Source organism: Solenopsis invicta, chromosome 8 (genome assembly GCF_016802725.1).
Source record: "Solenopsis invicta isolate M01_SB chromosome 8, UNIL_Sinv_3.0, whole genome shotgun sequence".
Lineage (NCBI taxonomy): Eukaryota > Metazoa > Arthropoda > Insecta > Hymenoptera > Formicidae > Solenopsis > Solenopsis invicta.
This window is the reverse complement of record NC_052671.1, coordinates 21,464,145-21,483,333: the sequence shown is the minus strand read 5'-3', so window position 1 is coordinate 21,483,333 and position 19,189 is coordinate 21,464,145. Positions and strand designations below refer to the sequence as shown.

General features: G+C 36.0%; 1 protein-coding gene across 2 annotated transcripts in view; it reads left to right on the top strand.

Moving 5' to 3' along the window:
* The window catches only part of LOC105207823 (integrin beta-PS), a 102,656-nt gene extending 85,221 nt beyond the window's left edge, over nucleotides 1-17,435 (top strand). For both annotated transcript variants that reach the window (XM_039452561.1, XM_039452560.1), the window contains 4 exons: nucleotides 11,147-11,346; nucleotides 11,471-11,583; nucleotides 16,056-16,147; nucleotides 16,261-17,435. In XM_039452561.1, the coding sequence (XP_039308495.1) occupies nucleotides 11,147-11,346; nucleotides 11,471-11,583; nucleotides 16,056-16,147; nucleotides 16,261-16,405 (550 nt within the window). In that variant the 3' untranslated portion in view covers nucleotides 16,406-17,435. The remainder of the gene's footprint in view (nucleotides 1-11,146; nucleotides 11,347-11,470; nucleotides 11,584-16,055; nucleotides 16,148-16,260) is intronic.
* The last annotated feature ends 1,754 nt before the right edge of the window (nucleotides 17,436-19,189 follow it).

The window sequence follows — 19,189 nt, the reverse complement described above, 5'->3', positions numbered from 1 at the left end:
TAAAAAAAATACAAATAATTTAACAACTACTTCAAAATTATAAAATATCACAATACGTATAAAGAAACTTTAATCTACACAGAAAGAAATATTGGACAAAGCTTTTTATTTTAATATTATTAAGATTCCCAGAGCATTTTTTTTTTTTTTTGTCGTTTTGATAACAAAATGACACCAAAATTGTGACTTGACATCAATTTGACGTCAAATTTATGTCGAGTGACAATTTCGCTGTTAAAACGACAACAAAGACGGTAATGTGCTATCTGGGTTAGGTACACGTAAAGGATATATACCTAATACATACATTAAGTCCACAATTTATTACGAACATAATATATTGCAGCAATATTACAGCAATATCTCTATAATATTCTTTAATATTAAATAATATTGTATAATATTAATGAAATAAATTTTCGCGGACATTAGACTTTGCAGCAATATTGCTGCAGTATTACTGCAATATATCTTTGCAATATTACAGCAATATTGCAATATTCCATTAATTTTACACGCTGTGCGGGAATAAAATAAATAAGCTTGTTAAAGATTTTTTTTTAATAACAAGGTGTCGAACAAATTCTTACAAAAATTTAATTTGATGTTTTCTTCTAATTACTATAAGCTAACACCATGCTATATTTGCGGAATCTGCGAGACCGTTTGCGAATTAGTGGAAATCGAGACTCATGAGTGTGTGCAAGGTTATCGTGAAATGGTTACCGATGGAAATTTATATTTTTATGCAAGAGCTGGTAAGTACTAGATAATAAAAAGTATGAAACTGAAGTGCAAATAAAAATTTATTTTAACTGTCCTTATTCATATTTATAGATAATGGTCAAATTTTACGCAAAAGCTTGGTAAACGGGGTTGAACAGGTAGTTGGGGAAAATGTTAACAACTGCAGCAGCGAAGGTGATGACCTCTGGACAAATGATAAAATTCGTCTGGAGGAGCAGCTTATCTCAGAGGTTCGGCAGAGACCTCCACTGTGGAATTTTAAACTTTCACTCGTAGAGCGCGGTGTTCGTACGAAAGAGAGACTGTGGGAAGAGATTTCCATAAAACTTAATAGTATAATTTAGTAATGTCAGCCAAAGACATAAAGAAAAAGTGGAAATCTTTATGCGACTCCTTCAGGGCGTACTGCAGGAAAAGGAAGTTGCCGAGTGGATCTGCGGCTTCATCGCGCAGTCCATGGGTCCATTACGAGAGAATGGAATTTCTTTTAGATCTTCAACTACGAGGCCCGTACGTAATATTGCAATAATATTATATAATCATACTTTATATTTTATATATTATATATCTTTATATGTATATAAGTAACGTAAAAATAGTGATATTTTTTATTACAGAACGGTATCGAACGCATTAGATGACGAAGCAACGGGTGAGACAGAGGAGGCAGAAAATAATGAAAATTTTGTTGGACCGGAAACCAACAGTTTAATCAATTTAACAGGTAGATATGCCACCGACTCATTGGGTAATATACTCATTTCGATGATATTACTGATATAGTACATAAACGAGAAAATATCCCCAACAGGCACATTACATAAGTGCAGATTACAATTTTTATGCAAAACTTTATCGTATAATTTAATAAATGTTGTCCTATCGGAGTAATTATATACCGTAATTTTTTTCCAGGAAACAGTACCACCAATAAGCGATGGAGACTTGATGGTAATCGGGAACTGCATACGGAATTATCAAAAGCTTTGATGCAACCAATTAACTTTGCCCAACCTCTTCGCATAAACGTGGAATTATCAAAATTCGCCACCGTACCGGAAAACGCCACCACGCGCGAAGATGCCGTTACGCACTTCACAAGAATTATGCAAAGCGAGCTACATGCAATTAATGACAAAGATGCACGAAGTGAGGTTATACGTCGTTTATTCGAAGTGCTCTTTTCTGCTAAACGCGAATTTGCGAATAAACGCAAGCAATAACAAATATAATATTGTATGTTATTAATGTTGATATTATTAATAATAACATAACATTACCCAAATAGTAAATGACGTCAAAGCAACGTTTTATTAAAAAATGAAATGTTTTATTTTTTTTAACGTTTTATTTTTTTCAGTTGAGACATCTCTGAAAAGTTTCGGTGCTGTATGGAATTACGTTAAAAACAACGATCCTCTTGCCATGGTACTGCTCCTTCGTTGTTAAAATAATCACAAAATTCGTGTTGAATTTCCATGCACCTGCGAGCACTCATGTTTGATCCGTATCGAGTTACATCTCTAAACGCACATCCATCTTCCGTTATTCTTCGCCAAGAGCCGTGTCTGAACCCGTTGGGACTATTCGGATCATCTTCGTCGACTAAACTTGCGTGCAAATATGCAATTGCATCGTTTTTTTGGAGCCAATTGTGTAAGGAAACTGTTGCTTGCACTATTGCCATCACGTTTTCTGGCTTAGCAATTATCGGTTTTCGGTATATTCGCCATTGACTTGCTAAAATGCCGAAAGTATTTTCAATCATCCTTCGGGCACGACTCAAGCGATAATTATAAATAGCTTGCTCTCGTGTGAGTCTATTTCTGCCTGGATAAGGACGAAGCAGGTACAATTTAAGAGGGAAAGCTTCGTCTCCAACAAGACAGTACGGTAATACTCGTCCTCTTCCAACTACTGCTGGCTTTGGCACATTCATGTGATCCGCATTAAATTTTTTACTAATTGTGCTGATTTGAAAAATACCACCGTCACTTTGTCGCCCGTAAGCTCCGATGTCGACATAACGAAAAATATATTGCGCATCACAAATTGCCAACAATACTACGCTGTGAGCATCTTTGTAGTTATACTAACACGAGCCAGCATTATTAGGGCACTAAAACATTATACACATTATTGTTTTTATTGCAATAATTTTCGTGTAATAAGATATTAAAGTCAGCCGAATAAGAGCGCGCGGAGAGGTAAAAGGTTGGTCGCCTGAGCCGTAAGACCGCCCGGTTCGACGCGGTACGGTGCCAAGCTATCCTTTCCCTTGCCGCACGCCACATACCGTCGCCTACAATCGGGCCGTAGTGGGCGGTCCTACGGCTCAGACGAGCGACCGTTTGTCTCTCCGCGCGCTCTTATTCGGCTGACCTTAATATTTTATTACTCAAAAACTATTGCAAATATCGCAAAGTGGTATTAGACTTTTTCATTTATCTCGATCCCTTCTACCTCATCGTAATAATCTTTATACATTGGTCTGGGACACCCTGTATATACACATACATTAAACAGATCAAATATTTGTGATAAATATGATCATCGTACAAAGATAAAAGAATTTAATAAAGTGATTTATTTTCCATTTGGTACTTGGAAGGGATAGCGATTTGAGTGACGAGTATTTAGCGAAAATATGTGGAAATGCTGTCTCGCAAATAATAATAGAACAGATTAGACGACGACGCGTCGTTGCAGTATTTAATATTTTAAAGATGATTGCGAAAAAGAGAATGTACAAGAAAAAACAGCACTGGGTAGCACCGCTTTTCCAAGAACGCTCTCGGCATGGTTTTTATCATGCGTTACTACCCAAATTAAAATTAGAAGACACTCGTTTTCGTAATTATTTTAGAATATCTGCAACGCAGTTAGAAGTTTTGTTGTCTATTGTTGGCCCCCGATTACAAAAGCAAAATTTTCTAAGAGAAGCTATAACACCCGCAGAACGCTTAATAGTTACTTTGAGGTAAGTTTGTTTACTGCAACACAAAATAAAACAAATTAATTAATTAAAAATATATATAATGTAAAGGAGATAAAAGTATTTAAAAATAAGGATATGTAAAAGTATTTCAAAAAAAGTATAAAAAATATTTCATATTTTTGGCATGCGGTGATTCTATGACATCCATGTCATTCCAATATCTCATAGGGAAGACGACAGTGTGTAATATTATACACGAAACATGTACAGCAATTTGGGACAGTTTGCATCCAATGGTCCTACCACCGATACTAACGGAACAAGAGTAGCTAGAACTCGCTTTGAAGAGTTGAGAAATTTTGTTCATTGCATCGGAGCCATAGATGGCAAGCATGTTGTCATTCAAGTACGTAAATGTTAATAGTTATTTTCGTACGTTTTAATCAGTTAAATAATTGTAGAATTCGAAAAAAATAATGCACGATATAAAGTACGTACCTTGCAATAAAAGCAATAATGTGTATAATGTTTTAGTGCCCTAATAATGCTGGCTCGTGTTACTATAACTAGAAAGGTGCTTACAGTAGTATTGTTGGCAATTTGTGATGCGCAATATATTTTTCGTTATGTCAACATCGGAGCTTAAGGGCGACAAAGTGACGGTGGTATTTTTCAAGCCAGCACAATTGGTAAAAAATTTGATGCTGATTACATGAATGTACCAAAGCCAACAGTGGTTGGAAGAGGACGAGTATTACCGTACTGTCTTGTTGGAGACGAAGCTTTCCCTCTTAAATTGTACCTGCTTCGTCCTTATCCAGGCAGAAATAGACTCACGCGAGAGCAAGCTATTTATAATTATCGCTTGAGTCGTGCCCGAAGGATTGAAAATACTTTGGGCATTTTAGCAGGTCAATGGCGAATATACCGAAAACCGATAATTGCTAAGCCAGAAAACGTGATGGCAATGGTGCAAGCAACAGTTTGCTTACACAATTGGCTCCAAAAAAAAAACGATGCAATTGCATATTTGCACGCAAGTTTAGTCGACGAAAATGATCCGAATAGTCCCAATGGGTTCAGACACGGCTCTTGGCGAAGAATAATGGAAGATGGATGTGCGTTTAGAGATGTAACTCGATACGGATCAAACATGAGTGCTCGCAGGTACATGGAAATTCGGGACGAATTTTGTGATTATTTTAACAACGAAGGAGCAGTACCATGGCAAGAGGATCGTTGTTTTTAACGTAATTCCATACAGCACCGAAATTTTTCAGAGATGTCTCAACTGAAAAAATAAAACATTTCATTTTTTAATAAAACGTTGCTTTGACGTCATTTACTATTTGGGTAATGTTATGTTATTATTAATAATATCAACATTAATAACATACAATATTATATTTGTTATTGCTTGCGTTTATTCGCACATTCGCGTTTAGCAGAAAAGAGCACTTGGAATAAACGACGTATGACCTCGCTTCGTGCATCTTCGTCATTAATTGCATGTAGCTCGCTTTGCATAAATCTTGTGAAGTGCGTAACGGCATTTTCGCGCGTGATGGCGTTTTCCGGTACGGTGGCGAATTTGATAATTCCACGTTTACGCGAAGAGGTTGGGCAAAGTTAATTGGTTGCATCAAAGCTTTTGATAATTCCGTATGCAGTTCCCGATTACCATCAAGTCTCCGTCGTTTATTGGTGGTACTGTTTCCTGGAAAAAAATTACGATATATAATTACTCCGATAGGACAACATTTATTAAATTATACGATAAAGTTTTGCATAAAAATTGTAATCTGCACTTATGTAATGTGCCTATTGGGGATATTTTCTCGTTTATGTACTATATCAGTAATATCATCGAAATGAGTATATTACCTAATGAGTCGGTGGCATATCTACCTGTTAATTTGATTAAACTGTTGGTTTTCGGTCCAACAAAATTTTCATTATTTTCTGCCTCCTCTGTCTCACCCGTTGCTGGATCTTCGTCATCTAATGCGTTCGATACCGTTCTGTAATAAAAAATATCACTATTTTTACGTTACTTATATACATATAAAGATATATAATATATAAAATATAAAGTATGATTATATAATATTATTGCAATATTACGTACGAGCCTTGTGGTTGAAGATCTAAAAGAAATTCCATTCTCTCGTAATGGACCCATGGACTGCGCGATGAAGCCGCAGATCCACTCGGCAACTTCCTTTTCCTGCAGTACGCCCTGAAGGAGTCGCATAAAGATTTCCACTTTTTCTTTACGTCTTTGGCTGACATTACTCCTGTAGAAAAATTATTTAATTAACATTTAATTAGAATGTACAATTAATATCAAAGAATAATGTGTTATAATGTAAAAGAAATTATACTATTAAGTTTTATGGAAATCTCTTCCCACAGTCTCTCTTTCGTACGAACACCGCGCTCTACGAGTGAAAGTTTAAAATTCCACAGTGGAGGTCTCTGCCGAACCTCTGAGATAAGCTGCTCCTCCAGACGAATTTTATCATTTGTCCAGAGGTCATCACCTTCGCTGCTGCAGTTGTTAACATTTTCCCCAACTACCTGTTCAACCCCGTTTACCAAGCTTTTGCGTAAAATTTGACCATTATCTATAAATATGAATAAGGATAACAGTTAAAATAAATTTTTATTTGCACTTCAGTTTCATACTTTTTATTATCTAGTACTTACCAGCTCTTGCATAAAAATATAAATTTCCATCGGTAACAATTTCACGATAACCTTGCACGCACTCATGAGTTTCGATTTCCACTAATTCGCAAACGGTCTCGCAAATTCCGCAAGTATAGCATGGTGTTAGCTTATAGTAATTAGAAGAAAATATCAAATTAAATTTTTGTAAGAATTTGTTCGACACTTTGTTATTAAAAAAAATCTTTAACAAGCTTATTTATTTTATTCCCGCACAGCGCGTAATATTAATGGAATATTGCAATATTGCTGTAATATTGCAAAGATATATTGCAGTAATATTGCAGCAATATTGCTGCAAAGTCTAATGTCCGCAAAAATTTATTATATTAATATTATTTAATATTAAAGAATATTATAGAGATATTGCTGTAATATTGCTGCAATATATTATGTTCGTAATAAATTGTTGACATAATATATGTATTATGTATATGTCCTCTACGTGCACCTAACCCAGATAGCACATTACCGTCTTTGTTGTCGTTTTGACAGCAAAATTGTCACTCGACATAAATTTGATGTCAAATTGATGTCAAGTGACAATTTTGGTGTCATTTTGATATTGTCACGTCCGCGACGTTGCGAGTATAAATTTTTTCGACACCGGTACAAAACAGACGGGCAAGCCGGCATTCGCTAACAAATCTAACTGTCAGGTCGCATCCTGTTCTTAACATTTTCCAGCGCCGGATAGTCGCAGCAGAATGATCTGCACGCACGGCCAGTAAGTCATAAAATCATAGACTAATGTCTATTTAACATTTCCCAGCGCCGGATAGTCGCGGCAGAGCGATCTGCACGCACGGCCAGTAAGTCGTAAAATCATATTTAACATTTTCCAGTGACGGAAGGTTGCTAGAAGGAAACTGCGCCCACGACACTCGAAAAGTAATAAAATCTCAATCCAACATTTTCCAGCGCCGGATGGTCGCGGCGGAGAAGTCCGCTCGCACGGCACTTAAAAGACACCGCGACAGAGAAATCTGTCGCGCGACCGTTAAAGTCATAAAATCGTGAACTGACATTTCCCTGACATTTCTCAGTGCCGGATGGTCGCGGCGGAGAAGTCCGCTCGCACGGCACTTGAACTTGAGTTTTCTTATTCAAGGAATCTGAGTGGTGGTTGCATCAGCAGCAACCCCCCACTAAGAGCACCGACTTGCCGCGCTTTTTCAGAGCTTTGTCTCAAAATCATATAAATAGGGATGCAGCCCGCGACTCCGGGCAGTTCGAACTCGAGAGTAGAGATCAGGGCTAGTGTAGCCAGGACGGTTCCGTGTCGCAATTGTAGCGACCGAGTTCCCCTGAGCTACTAGTTCGCGCTAATCCAAACGAGTCACTCTAATTCCAATCCTAATTCTAATTCGAATTCCAACTCTAACTCAAATCCTAAATCGAGACACTTCCCAATTCCAATTCTAATTCTAATTTTAAGTCTAACTCTAAATCCATCGTTATTTTTCTCGTAAGCTTAATTTCAATGTAACCGTAGTTTAAATTGTGCTTTATATCGTAGTAATAAAAGATTAGTTTATGCACAAATGCTTTTTCGCTTAATCACCATGCTTAACCTCCTCCGCTTCCATGCATGCAATACTGCGACGCGAGTGTAGTGCATAAACAGAAACATCACGATCGAGGCCAGAGGACAATAGGACAGCCGGGAAGGACGAAGACGATCATCACCGGACCGGAGCTGCTACCAAGGCAACAGTTTCAACAGCAACCGCCATACTAAAGCTAAGTCGCAACAAAGCATGTCACACGCGTACTTTTCAACTCAAGCCCCATATTTCGATTGGCTTAACTCCGCGTTGTGTAGCCTGGCCACCTTCCATCAACACCAGATTAACCGCACGATCATTTGCGACGGGTGCCGAAATACTCTCCCCTTTCGCGACCGCGTATTTTTTAACTCAGTCACGCGTCACTACTTAATTATCGGCGGGGACGAAGAAGCCACACGCTGCTCGTCCTGCAATCGTCTAATCTCATTTCCGGAGACCGCGATCGACTGCGTCGAGTGCTACGAAGCACTGAACGACCTCGCGCGCCATTTGTACGACTCGGAAGACAAACCATATCTCAATACAGCGCCTACTATAATAGAAATCGAAGAGACGTGCACGTGCGTATCTCCAGAAGAATAATAATCTTACACGGTAAATTAGAGTATGTGCCCACCGCCGCGCATTGCTATTCTCTCGGTCCGTGCCCAGCGCGAAGCGAATCGCTCGTTCGGTATATGGTTCCGCAGTGCCCAGTGCGTAACCTCACTGTATTTTCGAAATGACGACGAGTCAACAGTATTATGCCTCGAGTGTAAAGGCAAACAATCAAGCTTTAAGAAAGAAAGTTACCTCGGGGTAATTACTCATTACATCTATCTCGGCTACCCATACAACCCGCAAAAGTGCGATTCTTGCCACGCGCCCGTGGCTGCCCGTCGTCACCCTCTCGATTGTGACCGTTGCCCCCACGAGCTGGAAGAATTCGTAGCTTATTTAATCCGGGAGGGAGACAGCCCCTGGAACGATTCCGACGCCACTATACTCGCGCTCTCGCGGCACCCTTTCTAAAGTTATAAAACTCCCCTCACTAGGCCATCGGTCGCGGAAAATCGGGCCCGTCCGCCGGTAAATCCGGCCACGCGATCCGCTCCTGGGCTGTGGAGTCCCCGAAGCTCAGGCTTCGAAACAGCCAGTTTCGCCGAAACGCGCGTATTCCGCTCAACGGCGACCGCGCTCGGTCGGGACGTAACAATATCAAAACGACAAAAAAAAAAAAAAAAAGTGTTATCTGGGAATCTTAATAATATTAAAATAAAAAGTATCCAACATTTCTTTCTGTGTAGATTAAAGTTTCTTTATACGTATTGTGATATTTTATAATTTTGAAGTAGTTGTTAAATTATTTGTATTTTTTTTTATATTTACACTAACCTCGCTAGAGTGTCCGTCATTCATTTTGAAATCTTTCGCGCTCACGTTTCCAACGTATATGCATATATCCGGATACGAACATCGATAGTTCGATGCAATCGAACTATCGAGAATTGTATCCAGATATGGGTTATGGGGAATTTCGGTAGAGTGGGGGTAAATATCTGGATATTATATCTACGTGAAATCGTACCTTTACGTTTCATCGCACGATAAAGTTTATTTTAGAATATGTGACTCGCTCGCATCGCTCACTGGATCTGAAGCACGATTCTCTTGTCGAGAGAGTGATCCCCCGGAGCGACAGTTTGGCAAAGGAAATTTGGGGGGAGCAAAGATTTGCGGGAAATAGCCGGATTGACCCTTATCTTCTTATTGTTTTTCAATCACGTTGATTTAAACTCACAACGGATCGTACCGGTCAAACCACTGTTTAGATAAGCCCGACTTTCCTTTGCTTACACTGAGGCCCGGTTTCACAACTTTCAGATTAACCCGAGTTTAGCTGAACGTCTGTCAAAATTGACGCCGGCGTTAAACCTGTATGGCGTTCCACAACTCATTTTTAACCGTAGGTTACGTAACCCTATATCCTATTTACTGAAACTCAGAATATATGCTTCTTTCTCCTTAAACGTAAATTGTGATTGGTTAGTTAAAATTTTGAAAAAAAAGAGGGAAAAGCATGCCGATGTAGCCCATTTTACAATAGCCGTAACTTAAAGCCATAAAGTTCTAAGGTTTATATTATAGTTGAGAGCTTGTTTGTGACCGCATACACGTTCGGACGTTTTCGCCCGTTACTGATATATTTTTCTTGTGACTGTCGATTATATCTCAATCGGTCTGCCGGAATGATCACTGTCTTTCTGTATTTTATTATTGCATTTATTTTTGCATCATAGTCAAATCGTTCATTTCCTGTTCATCGTTTCCTGTTCATTTAGTTACTGGGTATCACTCAAAAGGATAAGAAGAAGAATTGTTGTAAGAGCTCGTAAACGGCTGAAGAACTTTTACTTTTGTTCAATAAAAGTTATATAATAAAATAATTGTGATGTCCTGTAAAAAGGAATTGTCCGTGAAGGATAATATGAATAAAAAGCGGCTACCGAATTTTTCAAGAGATGAAAAAATTACATTAGTTGAAATTATTGAAAGCAAAAAATGATATATGATATATCATATTTACTCAAAAGTAAATATGATTACAAGATGTGCGAAACTTTCACAGCAATTTCATTGGTGCTAGGATTGTAAACCTCGGTTAAATTGGTTAAACGCCCAAAATCGGGGGTTCATCTTTAACCGAGGCAAGTGAACCTTAACGAAGGTTTAAGGTGATTGTGGAACACCACAAATGCGCTAAACTGAGTTCAGCGAGTTAAACTTCGGTTAACTCGAGCTAACCGTGAATTGCGAAACCGGGCCTGAGTGTATGAAAAACTTATCTGGTTCAAAGACAACGGTGTTATGATGGACCGTTATCGTCGAAGCTTCTTGACTTATTATTCTTATGCCAATTAACGAGACAGGATACTCTAGAGAAATATACAATAATAAGAATAGCTAAGATTCTTTGAGAAAATATAGAATAATTATGAACATTATAATAAGTTTAACAATTTAAATACGATACAATTGTTTGCAAAAATATAACAGTTGTAAAAGAAATAATTATTTGACAAACGATCGTAATTCTAGTAAGAATAATAACTTATAACTATTACAGTCTCAAACATATATTTTTTTGAAATTGTAAAATTTGTATTTTTTAAATTCATAGATGCAACGAGACAGCTGCCGACGGTCTGTATTATCGAGGAACGTACTGTGAATCGTCCGCGAGTGCAGGTGGCAGCGGACTTTGCATCCTCTACAATTCTTGCGTGAACGTCACGGTTGAATATCCGGAAAAAGCGGAAGAACTATGTCAGACCAATACGACTTTTTACAAAACCGAGCGAGTGGATACGGTGGATATAGGTATACACGCGAATTATTTTACAGCTATACGCTTATCACAACCTACTTTGACCCAATGTCAAATATTTAATCAGATTTTTTATGAGTGCTTTCGAGAAATGTTTACAAGTATTTTTTTAAGCAGATGACGAGCATTACTGTTTCGTGAGGTCGGTACAAGATAGAACAGTCTGCACTATACCTTATATATATGAATTTCAACCGGATAAGATAGTTATTTTGAGAATTGCCAACAAGGTAAAACGAATATTATAACCTTATAAATTTAATTGAAGGGTTTTCCATAGAAATCAAATAAATCCATTTTCTCTGAATTATAACTCCGAAACATTTTCCATTAACGACGCTTTCTAATAATGTCACATCGTAAATGATTTTGATTCGGCAAGAATCAAACAGAAAATGTTAAATATAAATATTTTGTAGAGAGAAATGTTTCTATAGACTTAACAAATTTTCTTAAATCTGTAAAAAAAATTATGCTTTAGAATATTTTAACTAACAAGGAAACACGGGGAAGTGTCCGCCTTAGATTAAAACGAGTTTTTAATATGTTGTAGTACAGATAAAAATAAAGGACACGTATTTTTTTATACGTGCCCATACGCACTTTAAGGGAGTGAAACACCCTTTTGAAGAAAATCGGTTTTTTTCTTTCGAAGCGTATGCCGTCAGAACTATAAGAGATAGAAAAAAATGTTTTATATAAAAATTGAATGGTTCGAAGAGTAATTTATAACAGCGAAAAAAAAATTTTTTTTTTTAAATTCTTTTTAATACTTTCCCCCACCACTTATCTATTTTCTTTTAAAATTTTTATTGTTTTTATAAGCAAAATAAAGCTAATTTTATTACAAATTCAACGGTATATGATAAAGTTACGATACAACATTCCCATTTTCCAAAAATAATTAGAAACCTCTCTATACGCACGGTACGCACACCCGTCCGCGCGTTTGTGCGCTACGGAAGTGACTCCCTCCGATTTCGACGTGCCTTTAATATGTTGTACAGATTAAAATAAGGGACACGTATTTTTTACACGTGTCCTAATACACTTTTAAGGGTGAAACACTCTTTTGAAGAAAATCGGGTTTTTTCTTTCGAAGCGTCTTTCTATCGTCGAAACTATAAGAGATAAAGAAAAATGTTCTCAATGAAAATTGAATGCATGTTTTTCTCGCATAAAATGACAAAAACATTTCGAGGACAGTCTGTGTCTAACATGAAAACGCAGACATTGAGAAAAACATTTACTACAAAATAAAACGACACTACACTAAAGAATAACAACACAACTTCACAATAATTTATTTTTCAGTCGATTGTGCAGTCACATTTCTGAGATTTTAAACTTTTATTTTAAAAAATTGTTAAAAAGTATTTATTGAAATCAAACTGGTGTCTCTCACCTAGTATTAACGTAATTTTCCAAATCGAATGTATTTAAGAGTTAATAAAAAACGAATCGTTTCATTACAATATTCTTTTCAATGGCAAAATACGAATTAAGCAACATTAATTAAAAATCAATCAAACGCAAAAATTATATGCATATGCTGGTGTTCTGTCCATAATTGATTCTTTGTTTCCCCTTAGAGATTTAATTAATCCGGGATGATAAAATTCTTAAATGTCAGTATACGCACATTTTCTCCTTGAGTAAAAATAAGTTAAGTTATTCGTTCTTAATGATAAAATTATGACAATTAACTTACGTATAATTTAAGATGCGTACATATCTACAACTGTAACATGAAGAGATCTTTTCTGGTTTATGTCTTCTTAGGCAATGATATCGAGTGGAGAATTATACATATTAGCATTGTTTACATGGTTTCAAAGGTATCGATGATTTGTCGAGAACATTCATATAACATTCGTCTAGCAATTCTGTATCATTATTTAAATTCACTCCATTTTCCTTTTTTATGTAAATCAGAAATTTACATTTCAGAAATGATCCTGTTGTAATAATTTTATTTAACGTCAAGTATTTTGCAATTTTCCCGGTCAAATGAGTAGTCGTATTCTATTAAGTCATTGTTAATTATTATTTGTTTTGGGAATCGTAATTTGGATTTGATCTATGTTTTCTGAGTCTTATTTTTAACGTTCTTTTGCTTTGATCCACGTCTGATGCGACAGTCGGTACAGTTTATTTTGTAAATTACATTAATGCTCTCTGATATTGCGAGTTATAGATGTTTGAACAAACTCAATAAGTTTGTCAAAAGACGAAAAAATAAGAATAAATCATCAGATTCATTGAATTATATAATTAAACAAAACATCCTTTCGCTTTTTTAATTCGGCTTGTTAAACATGTGTAAATCACATGTTTAATAATAAGTTAAATCCGGATTGATGTAAATGTCTATTATAAGAGTAAAATTAAAGTATTAAACAAAGTAATCTGCTTTAGACCGTGTATAGCCTTCTTGTTATTTAAATATGTTTACATGTTTAAACCCGGTCATGTTAGGATATCGTTATATGTATATACGTGTTAGCTGAAAATGATATTCATATGTATAACATCATTGATTATTGCGATTACCAAGTGTTTCAAACTGGCTAAGATACCTTTCCCGGTTAAATGAAGGATTCAGATTAAAACCCTGTCAAAATATTTTTATAATATTTTTAGCAATAATTTCTTCACAGCTTTTGGGATAAGGGGGGATCGCAAAGATGCTTATAAACATCAAAAATTATTAAAATTTATTAGTAATTTTAATTTTAGTGATATTATATTTTTTGGTTTTTCCTAAAATATTTTAAGTTCGACAAAACAATCACGGCGCGGAGTTTGGAGAATCTTGTAAATGTTAAGTTCACCTAGAAAATTATGGAGCACAAAATTTGCTTTAGACTGTGTATAGCCTAGTTATTTAAACGATATAATATTTTATATAAAGATCTACTATATTATTTCTGTAAAATAAATGTAAGTCAAACAAATAGAAATATGAATGTAAAAAAAAACATTTTTTTTATACCGCAAGAACCAAACAGGTCTAGAAATTTTTTTTTCTTTTAAATAAATCCTGAAAATATGAATCAAAACTTTATTATTATAAAACAGCTTTATTTTTATACCTAAGATAAAGTTTTGAAAATGGTCAACCTCTGATTTCTCGATAAAACTTTATCAAAATTTAAAATAAAAGTCCTTAAAAAGATTTTTGACGACTCTTTTGTTAAAACTATTTTATTACATGAAAAATACGTGTAAATATTTTTTTTTCTACAGACAACCCCAAATATTTTCTACTTGTTGCATAGCAAAAGAAAAAAAACATTAATTTTTTGTATGTTTATCCAGGCGGGGTAACAAAGTAAAATTTTGTAAAGACATGCGCTCTTTTTCATGTAGAGCCGATGTGAATGCCGCACATGTAATGTTGATGCTGCGCGATTGATATCGAGCGAATATCGGCGGAGACACTAAGTTGATCGCGGCAAAATTTAAAAGCGTTTGTGATATCGTGATTGCGGTGAAACTTTATCTCGCGTTGCTGCTAATTCTTAAAAATTTATAAGGATTGATCAATACGGTGGAAAATAGGCGGATCAGCGATATAGATAAAGAGGTTGCGGACGGCAAGATCTCTCTCAGTGTGCAAATTCGAAGGTGAATTTACTATGGAGACGAGCTTTATTTGAAGACGAATGTTTAGTCTTAAAATGACACAAGGAACATCCCCTAAGCGTTGTCGCGGATCGCCTAGAAACTCAGGCTTTGATGCTAGACGATGTCGCCATTCTTTATGCGCGGATAAAAGCGATCAACGTGATATCAAATTGCAAGACATAATAATTATAAGAATTAGTGTCGAGAATGATTTAACAAACAGTATTATACGTGAAACTATGAGTAAAATTAAATTTTCTTTATGTACACAATATTACTTGATTTTAATGTTGGCCTTGACCTTTAAGATAGTCAAGGCCATTGATATTTTCCATCGTCTTGTGTTAAAAAATAATTATCAAAATAATTTTCATAAATAAAACTTATTGTTAATAATAAAAATAAAATTCATGTGAAACAGTACAATTCACATCGTTTTGTCTCTAAACAGAGAGGGATAGTCCTTGCATCGCATTGAAAGTCATATATTGTATTTATATACTGTAAATATATGTTCTATGAAAATAATTTAATACACAGAATATATATTTTTATCATTACATTTAAAAAAATAAAGTGCTATTTAATAAAATTACTTTATTAACAACTTTTTAATAAACAATAAATAAAAAAAAGGTCAATGACCTTAATCTTTTTGAAGGTCAAGATTAACATTAAAGTCAATTTGAAGTCATTTGAGGTTGACTGTATGAAAAAAATGTTTAATATAATTGTTTTTTTCATTTTGTCTTAAAAAATGGTTTTTTTTATAGAAGTCGTCAAAAATCTCTTTAAGAGCTTTTATTTTAACTCTAAGTAAAACTTTTGACAAAATTTCAAAGTTTGAAATCACAGGTTGCCCGTTTTTGGAAATCCACCCAAATGATCAATAAATGGTACGAAGATAAAAAGTTTTCTGTATCCTGAAAATTTAATTTTGTTAGAGATTTTAGTTTTTGGCGAGAAAACCCTTCAATTGTAATTAATTTATATGCTATACACATATAATATTATATTGTAAAATAAAGCAAGATTTTCCGTGCAAATCTCTTAATTTTTATGATTTTGACAGACTTGTCGCACGTTGATGCACGCCGCGTTTATTCCGGGAATCCTCTTTGCTGCTGTGTTGCTGCTCGGAATTATTGGCTTATTAATATGGAAGTAAGTTAGTATGTTCTCATAAATCTAATCTATTTTCATGGAAATAAAGTTAAATAGTTGTATTAAAGAGTATTCTACATCTATAAACATAAAATAAATTGTTTTTATTTTAGGTTTTGGACTTCGGTACAAGATCGTAGGGAATATGTGAAATTTGAGAAGGAACGACAAACAACTGTTTATGCTTTAGATGAAAATCCGCTTTTCCGTCCAGCAACTACTCGATTTAGAGTACCTTCCATGTACAAGGATGATTAAACAAAATTAAGAACTATTATGCAAAAAACGAACAATTTAAGTAAAAATTTTTCACACAAGCTGAATCTTAATATAAATTTAGAATGTTTTCGATTTCCATACAATATTTTATAATTTTGTAGAAAACTTCTCATTTTTTATATGAACTCACACATGACATTCATCTAGATTTTGAAATTATTGCGGTATACGGAATTACTACAAATGTTTTAAAAATGAATATTATTCGATGTATAATATAAAGCGTATTTACATTTGGAACATTAAAAAAATATTTATTTTATGCAAAAATTTTCTAAGTCTACTTCTAACGCATTGTTGACTTAAAGAGATTCTAATCATCCTATTTTACCAATTAAAACACCGTAATTTTGTGACAAATTTTTGTGTGTATTACTTTTATAGTTTTGGAAATCCTTTTTTAGAATTATAATATACGTATGAATTCATTCTGCAGTATTTTATATTGATAACAAAAAGAATTTTTTAATTTAGATCATTTTTTGAACCAATATAGATCTTGCCAAGTCGTAATAATATTTACTTTATAAAAAAGTTTTACAGTCTATATTTACGAAATTGAAATCTTTAAGGGGATGCTAAAGTGAATGGCGAACTCAATCGAGGTCGGTCTAGACTGTAATAGTCCTGCGACATCTGCGGCCCTCCGTAGAACTAAATGCGACATCTGCGGATCTCTGCAGAACTAAAAATGATAAATATCGATAATAACAACATTTTTATCGACATTTATCATATAAGCGTTGTTTCTTTTCTATTTTCACATGAGCTCTGTTAGACAGATACTCTATTTCCTTTTGTTACATAACAAAAAGAGAAGAAAAGAAATACAGCGTTTTATAAAAATTATATGCGTATAATAAACACTTATAATATTGTGTCATAATTAGCTAGTTCAAACGCCTCCGATATTTGGTTATAACTATCTACAACACAATGTACAGCTGTAGCATTTTGTTATAACAAGCCAGTACACGATAATGACCCTGGTAAAAAATTAAAAAACCCACAATAAATGCTTTTGACATTTTACAACTGTGGCATTTTGTTATAAGTAGCCAGCTCACAAAACGCCTCTGGCAGTAATTACAAATGTAATGTTACGTCCGCGGATTCGCGAAGGTTGCGATCCCGGGACGTAGATCTGGTTCGTTGGTTAGTTTTGGTGTTAAGGCAGCTGTCACCAGTCGCGGCTCCGAATCGTGTGATAACACGGCCTGATACGCGACAAATTCCTTGTATGGGAAATAGGAGATATTGTAGGAAGATATATTATTAGGTGATTTATGAGTAGGTTTAGAAAATGTAGTAGCGTTTTATTAACGCTATAGGAGTTGTAGCGTGCGTGCTTGAGCTTGGCGTGGGGTTAAATGAATGACAGAGCGTGTAATGGTTGAATATAAATGTGTATGTATTTTTCATATGTATAATGAGGAAGTGGTACAATATCTTAATCGCGTGTGATAATGAGGTAACCCGAAGGGGTCCTCTGGAATTGAACGGTGCCTTTCTTCTGCCCATAGCTCCTTAAGGAGATACATGATCGAATCAGTGAGAAGGATAGCCACGTGAATGCGTAAATGAGCAGGTAACTTACCGATCTTCCGAATGGACGACTTTAACGCGAGAGAGAGAGAGAGAGAGAGAGAGAGAGAGAGAGAGAGAGAGCTCAGTATAAAAGATCTACGAATTTTAGTAAAATAAATTAATGATCAAGTATGTGTTACGAGTGACGAATCCGCTGGGTCGGAGTGGTCACCCGTTAGAACGCCTCCCTTAAAGGTGGAAATTATATGGAAGAAGAGGGGACGGTGAAAATGTCGAGGAATCGCGCTAGCGAATCTTCCTCGACAGGTTAGGAAGGGAAGCAGGACGGTGTCGAAGAGTCGCGTTAGCGAGTCTTCTTCGACGCCGTAGGAGGGAGAGAGAGAGGAGACGTTGGAGAGTCGCTTTCGCGAGTCTTCTCCGGAAGAAAGGGAGGGAGGCAGAGAAACGAGTGAGGCCACACTCTAGCTAGTGCCAGGTGAGGTTCAACCCTCAGAATCTCTGGTGGAAAGGAGGGAGAGGAAAGAGGCGATCCGACCGGGGCCACTCCGAAGATCAACGTCTTCGTCAGGAGTAAAACCCTCCCGTCGCTGAGATCGTACCTGGAGGTCTGAACGTTGGTGGTCGCCGATGGCAGCGAATCTCACTCGACCAACAAGACTGATCTGAATTTCGAGCTCCGATTTCGCTCCTTATATAGGCAAGGATATGGGCAAAAGGTGTCGCGGGACGATTCCTCAGGTTCGCGGAAAATTTGGAGCGATAGTTTTTCGTAACTTGTGGCCCTTAGAAGCCCGCCCCGTTCCACGACCGCGCGGCTTGCGCCTATATCGCGCGAGCGCTTGTAGACTTCTCCGGGGATCGCGACTCGCGGGGGCACCGCATACCAAGCCCCGACGCGAAATCCAGTGCTCAGAAAATTAATAGAATTTAATAGAATTTGTATTAGAATTGAGAGTGTGTGAGGCGATAGCGCCAAGCACATGCAATAGTTTTACGTATAAAAAGTTAAGGTTTAATTATCGTTCGTAGGAGATTAATTGATTCAAAATTATTTGGCATTTTTATTGGCCGTGATTTTAGAGTTGTTTCGATCGGAGTTGCATGGCGCAGCAGTGGGAAGCGTCCATGAGTGGATCACGCTTAGATAATAATAAATTTGCCATTCTTAATATTTCGTATTAAATTGGAAAGATGAATAGAATTCCAACGCGCGGA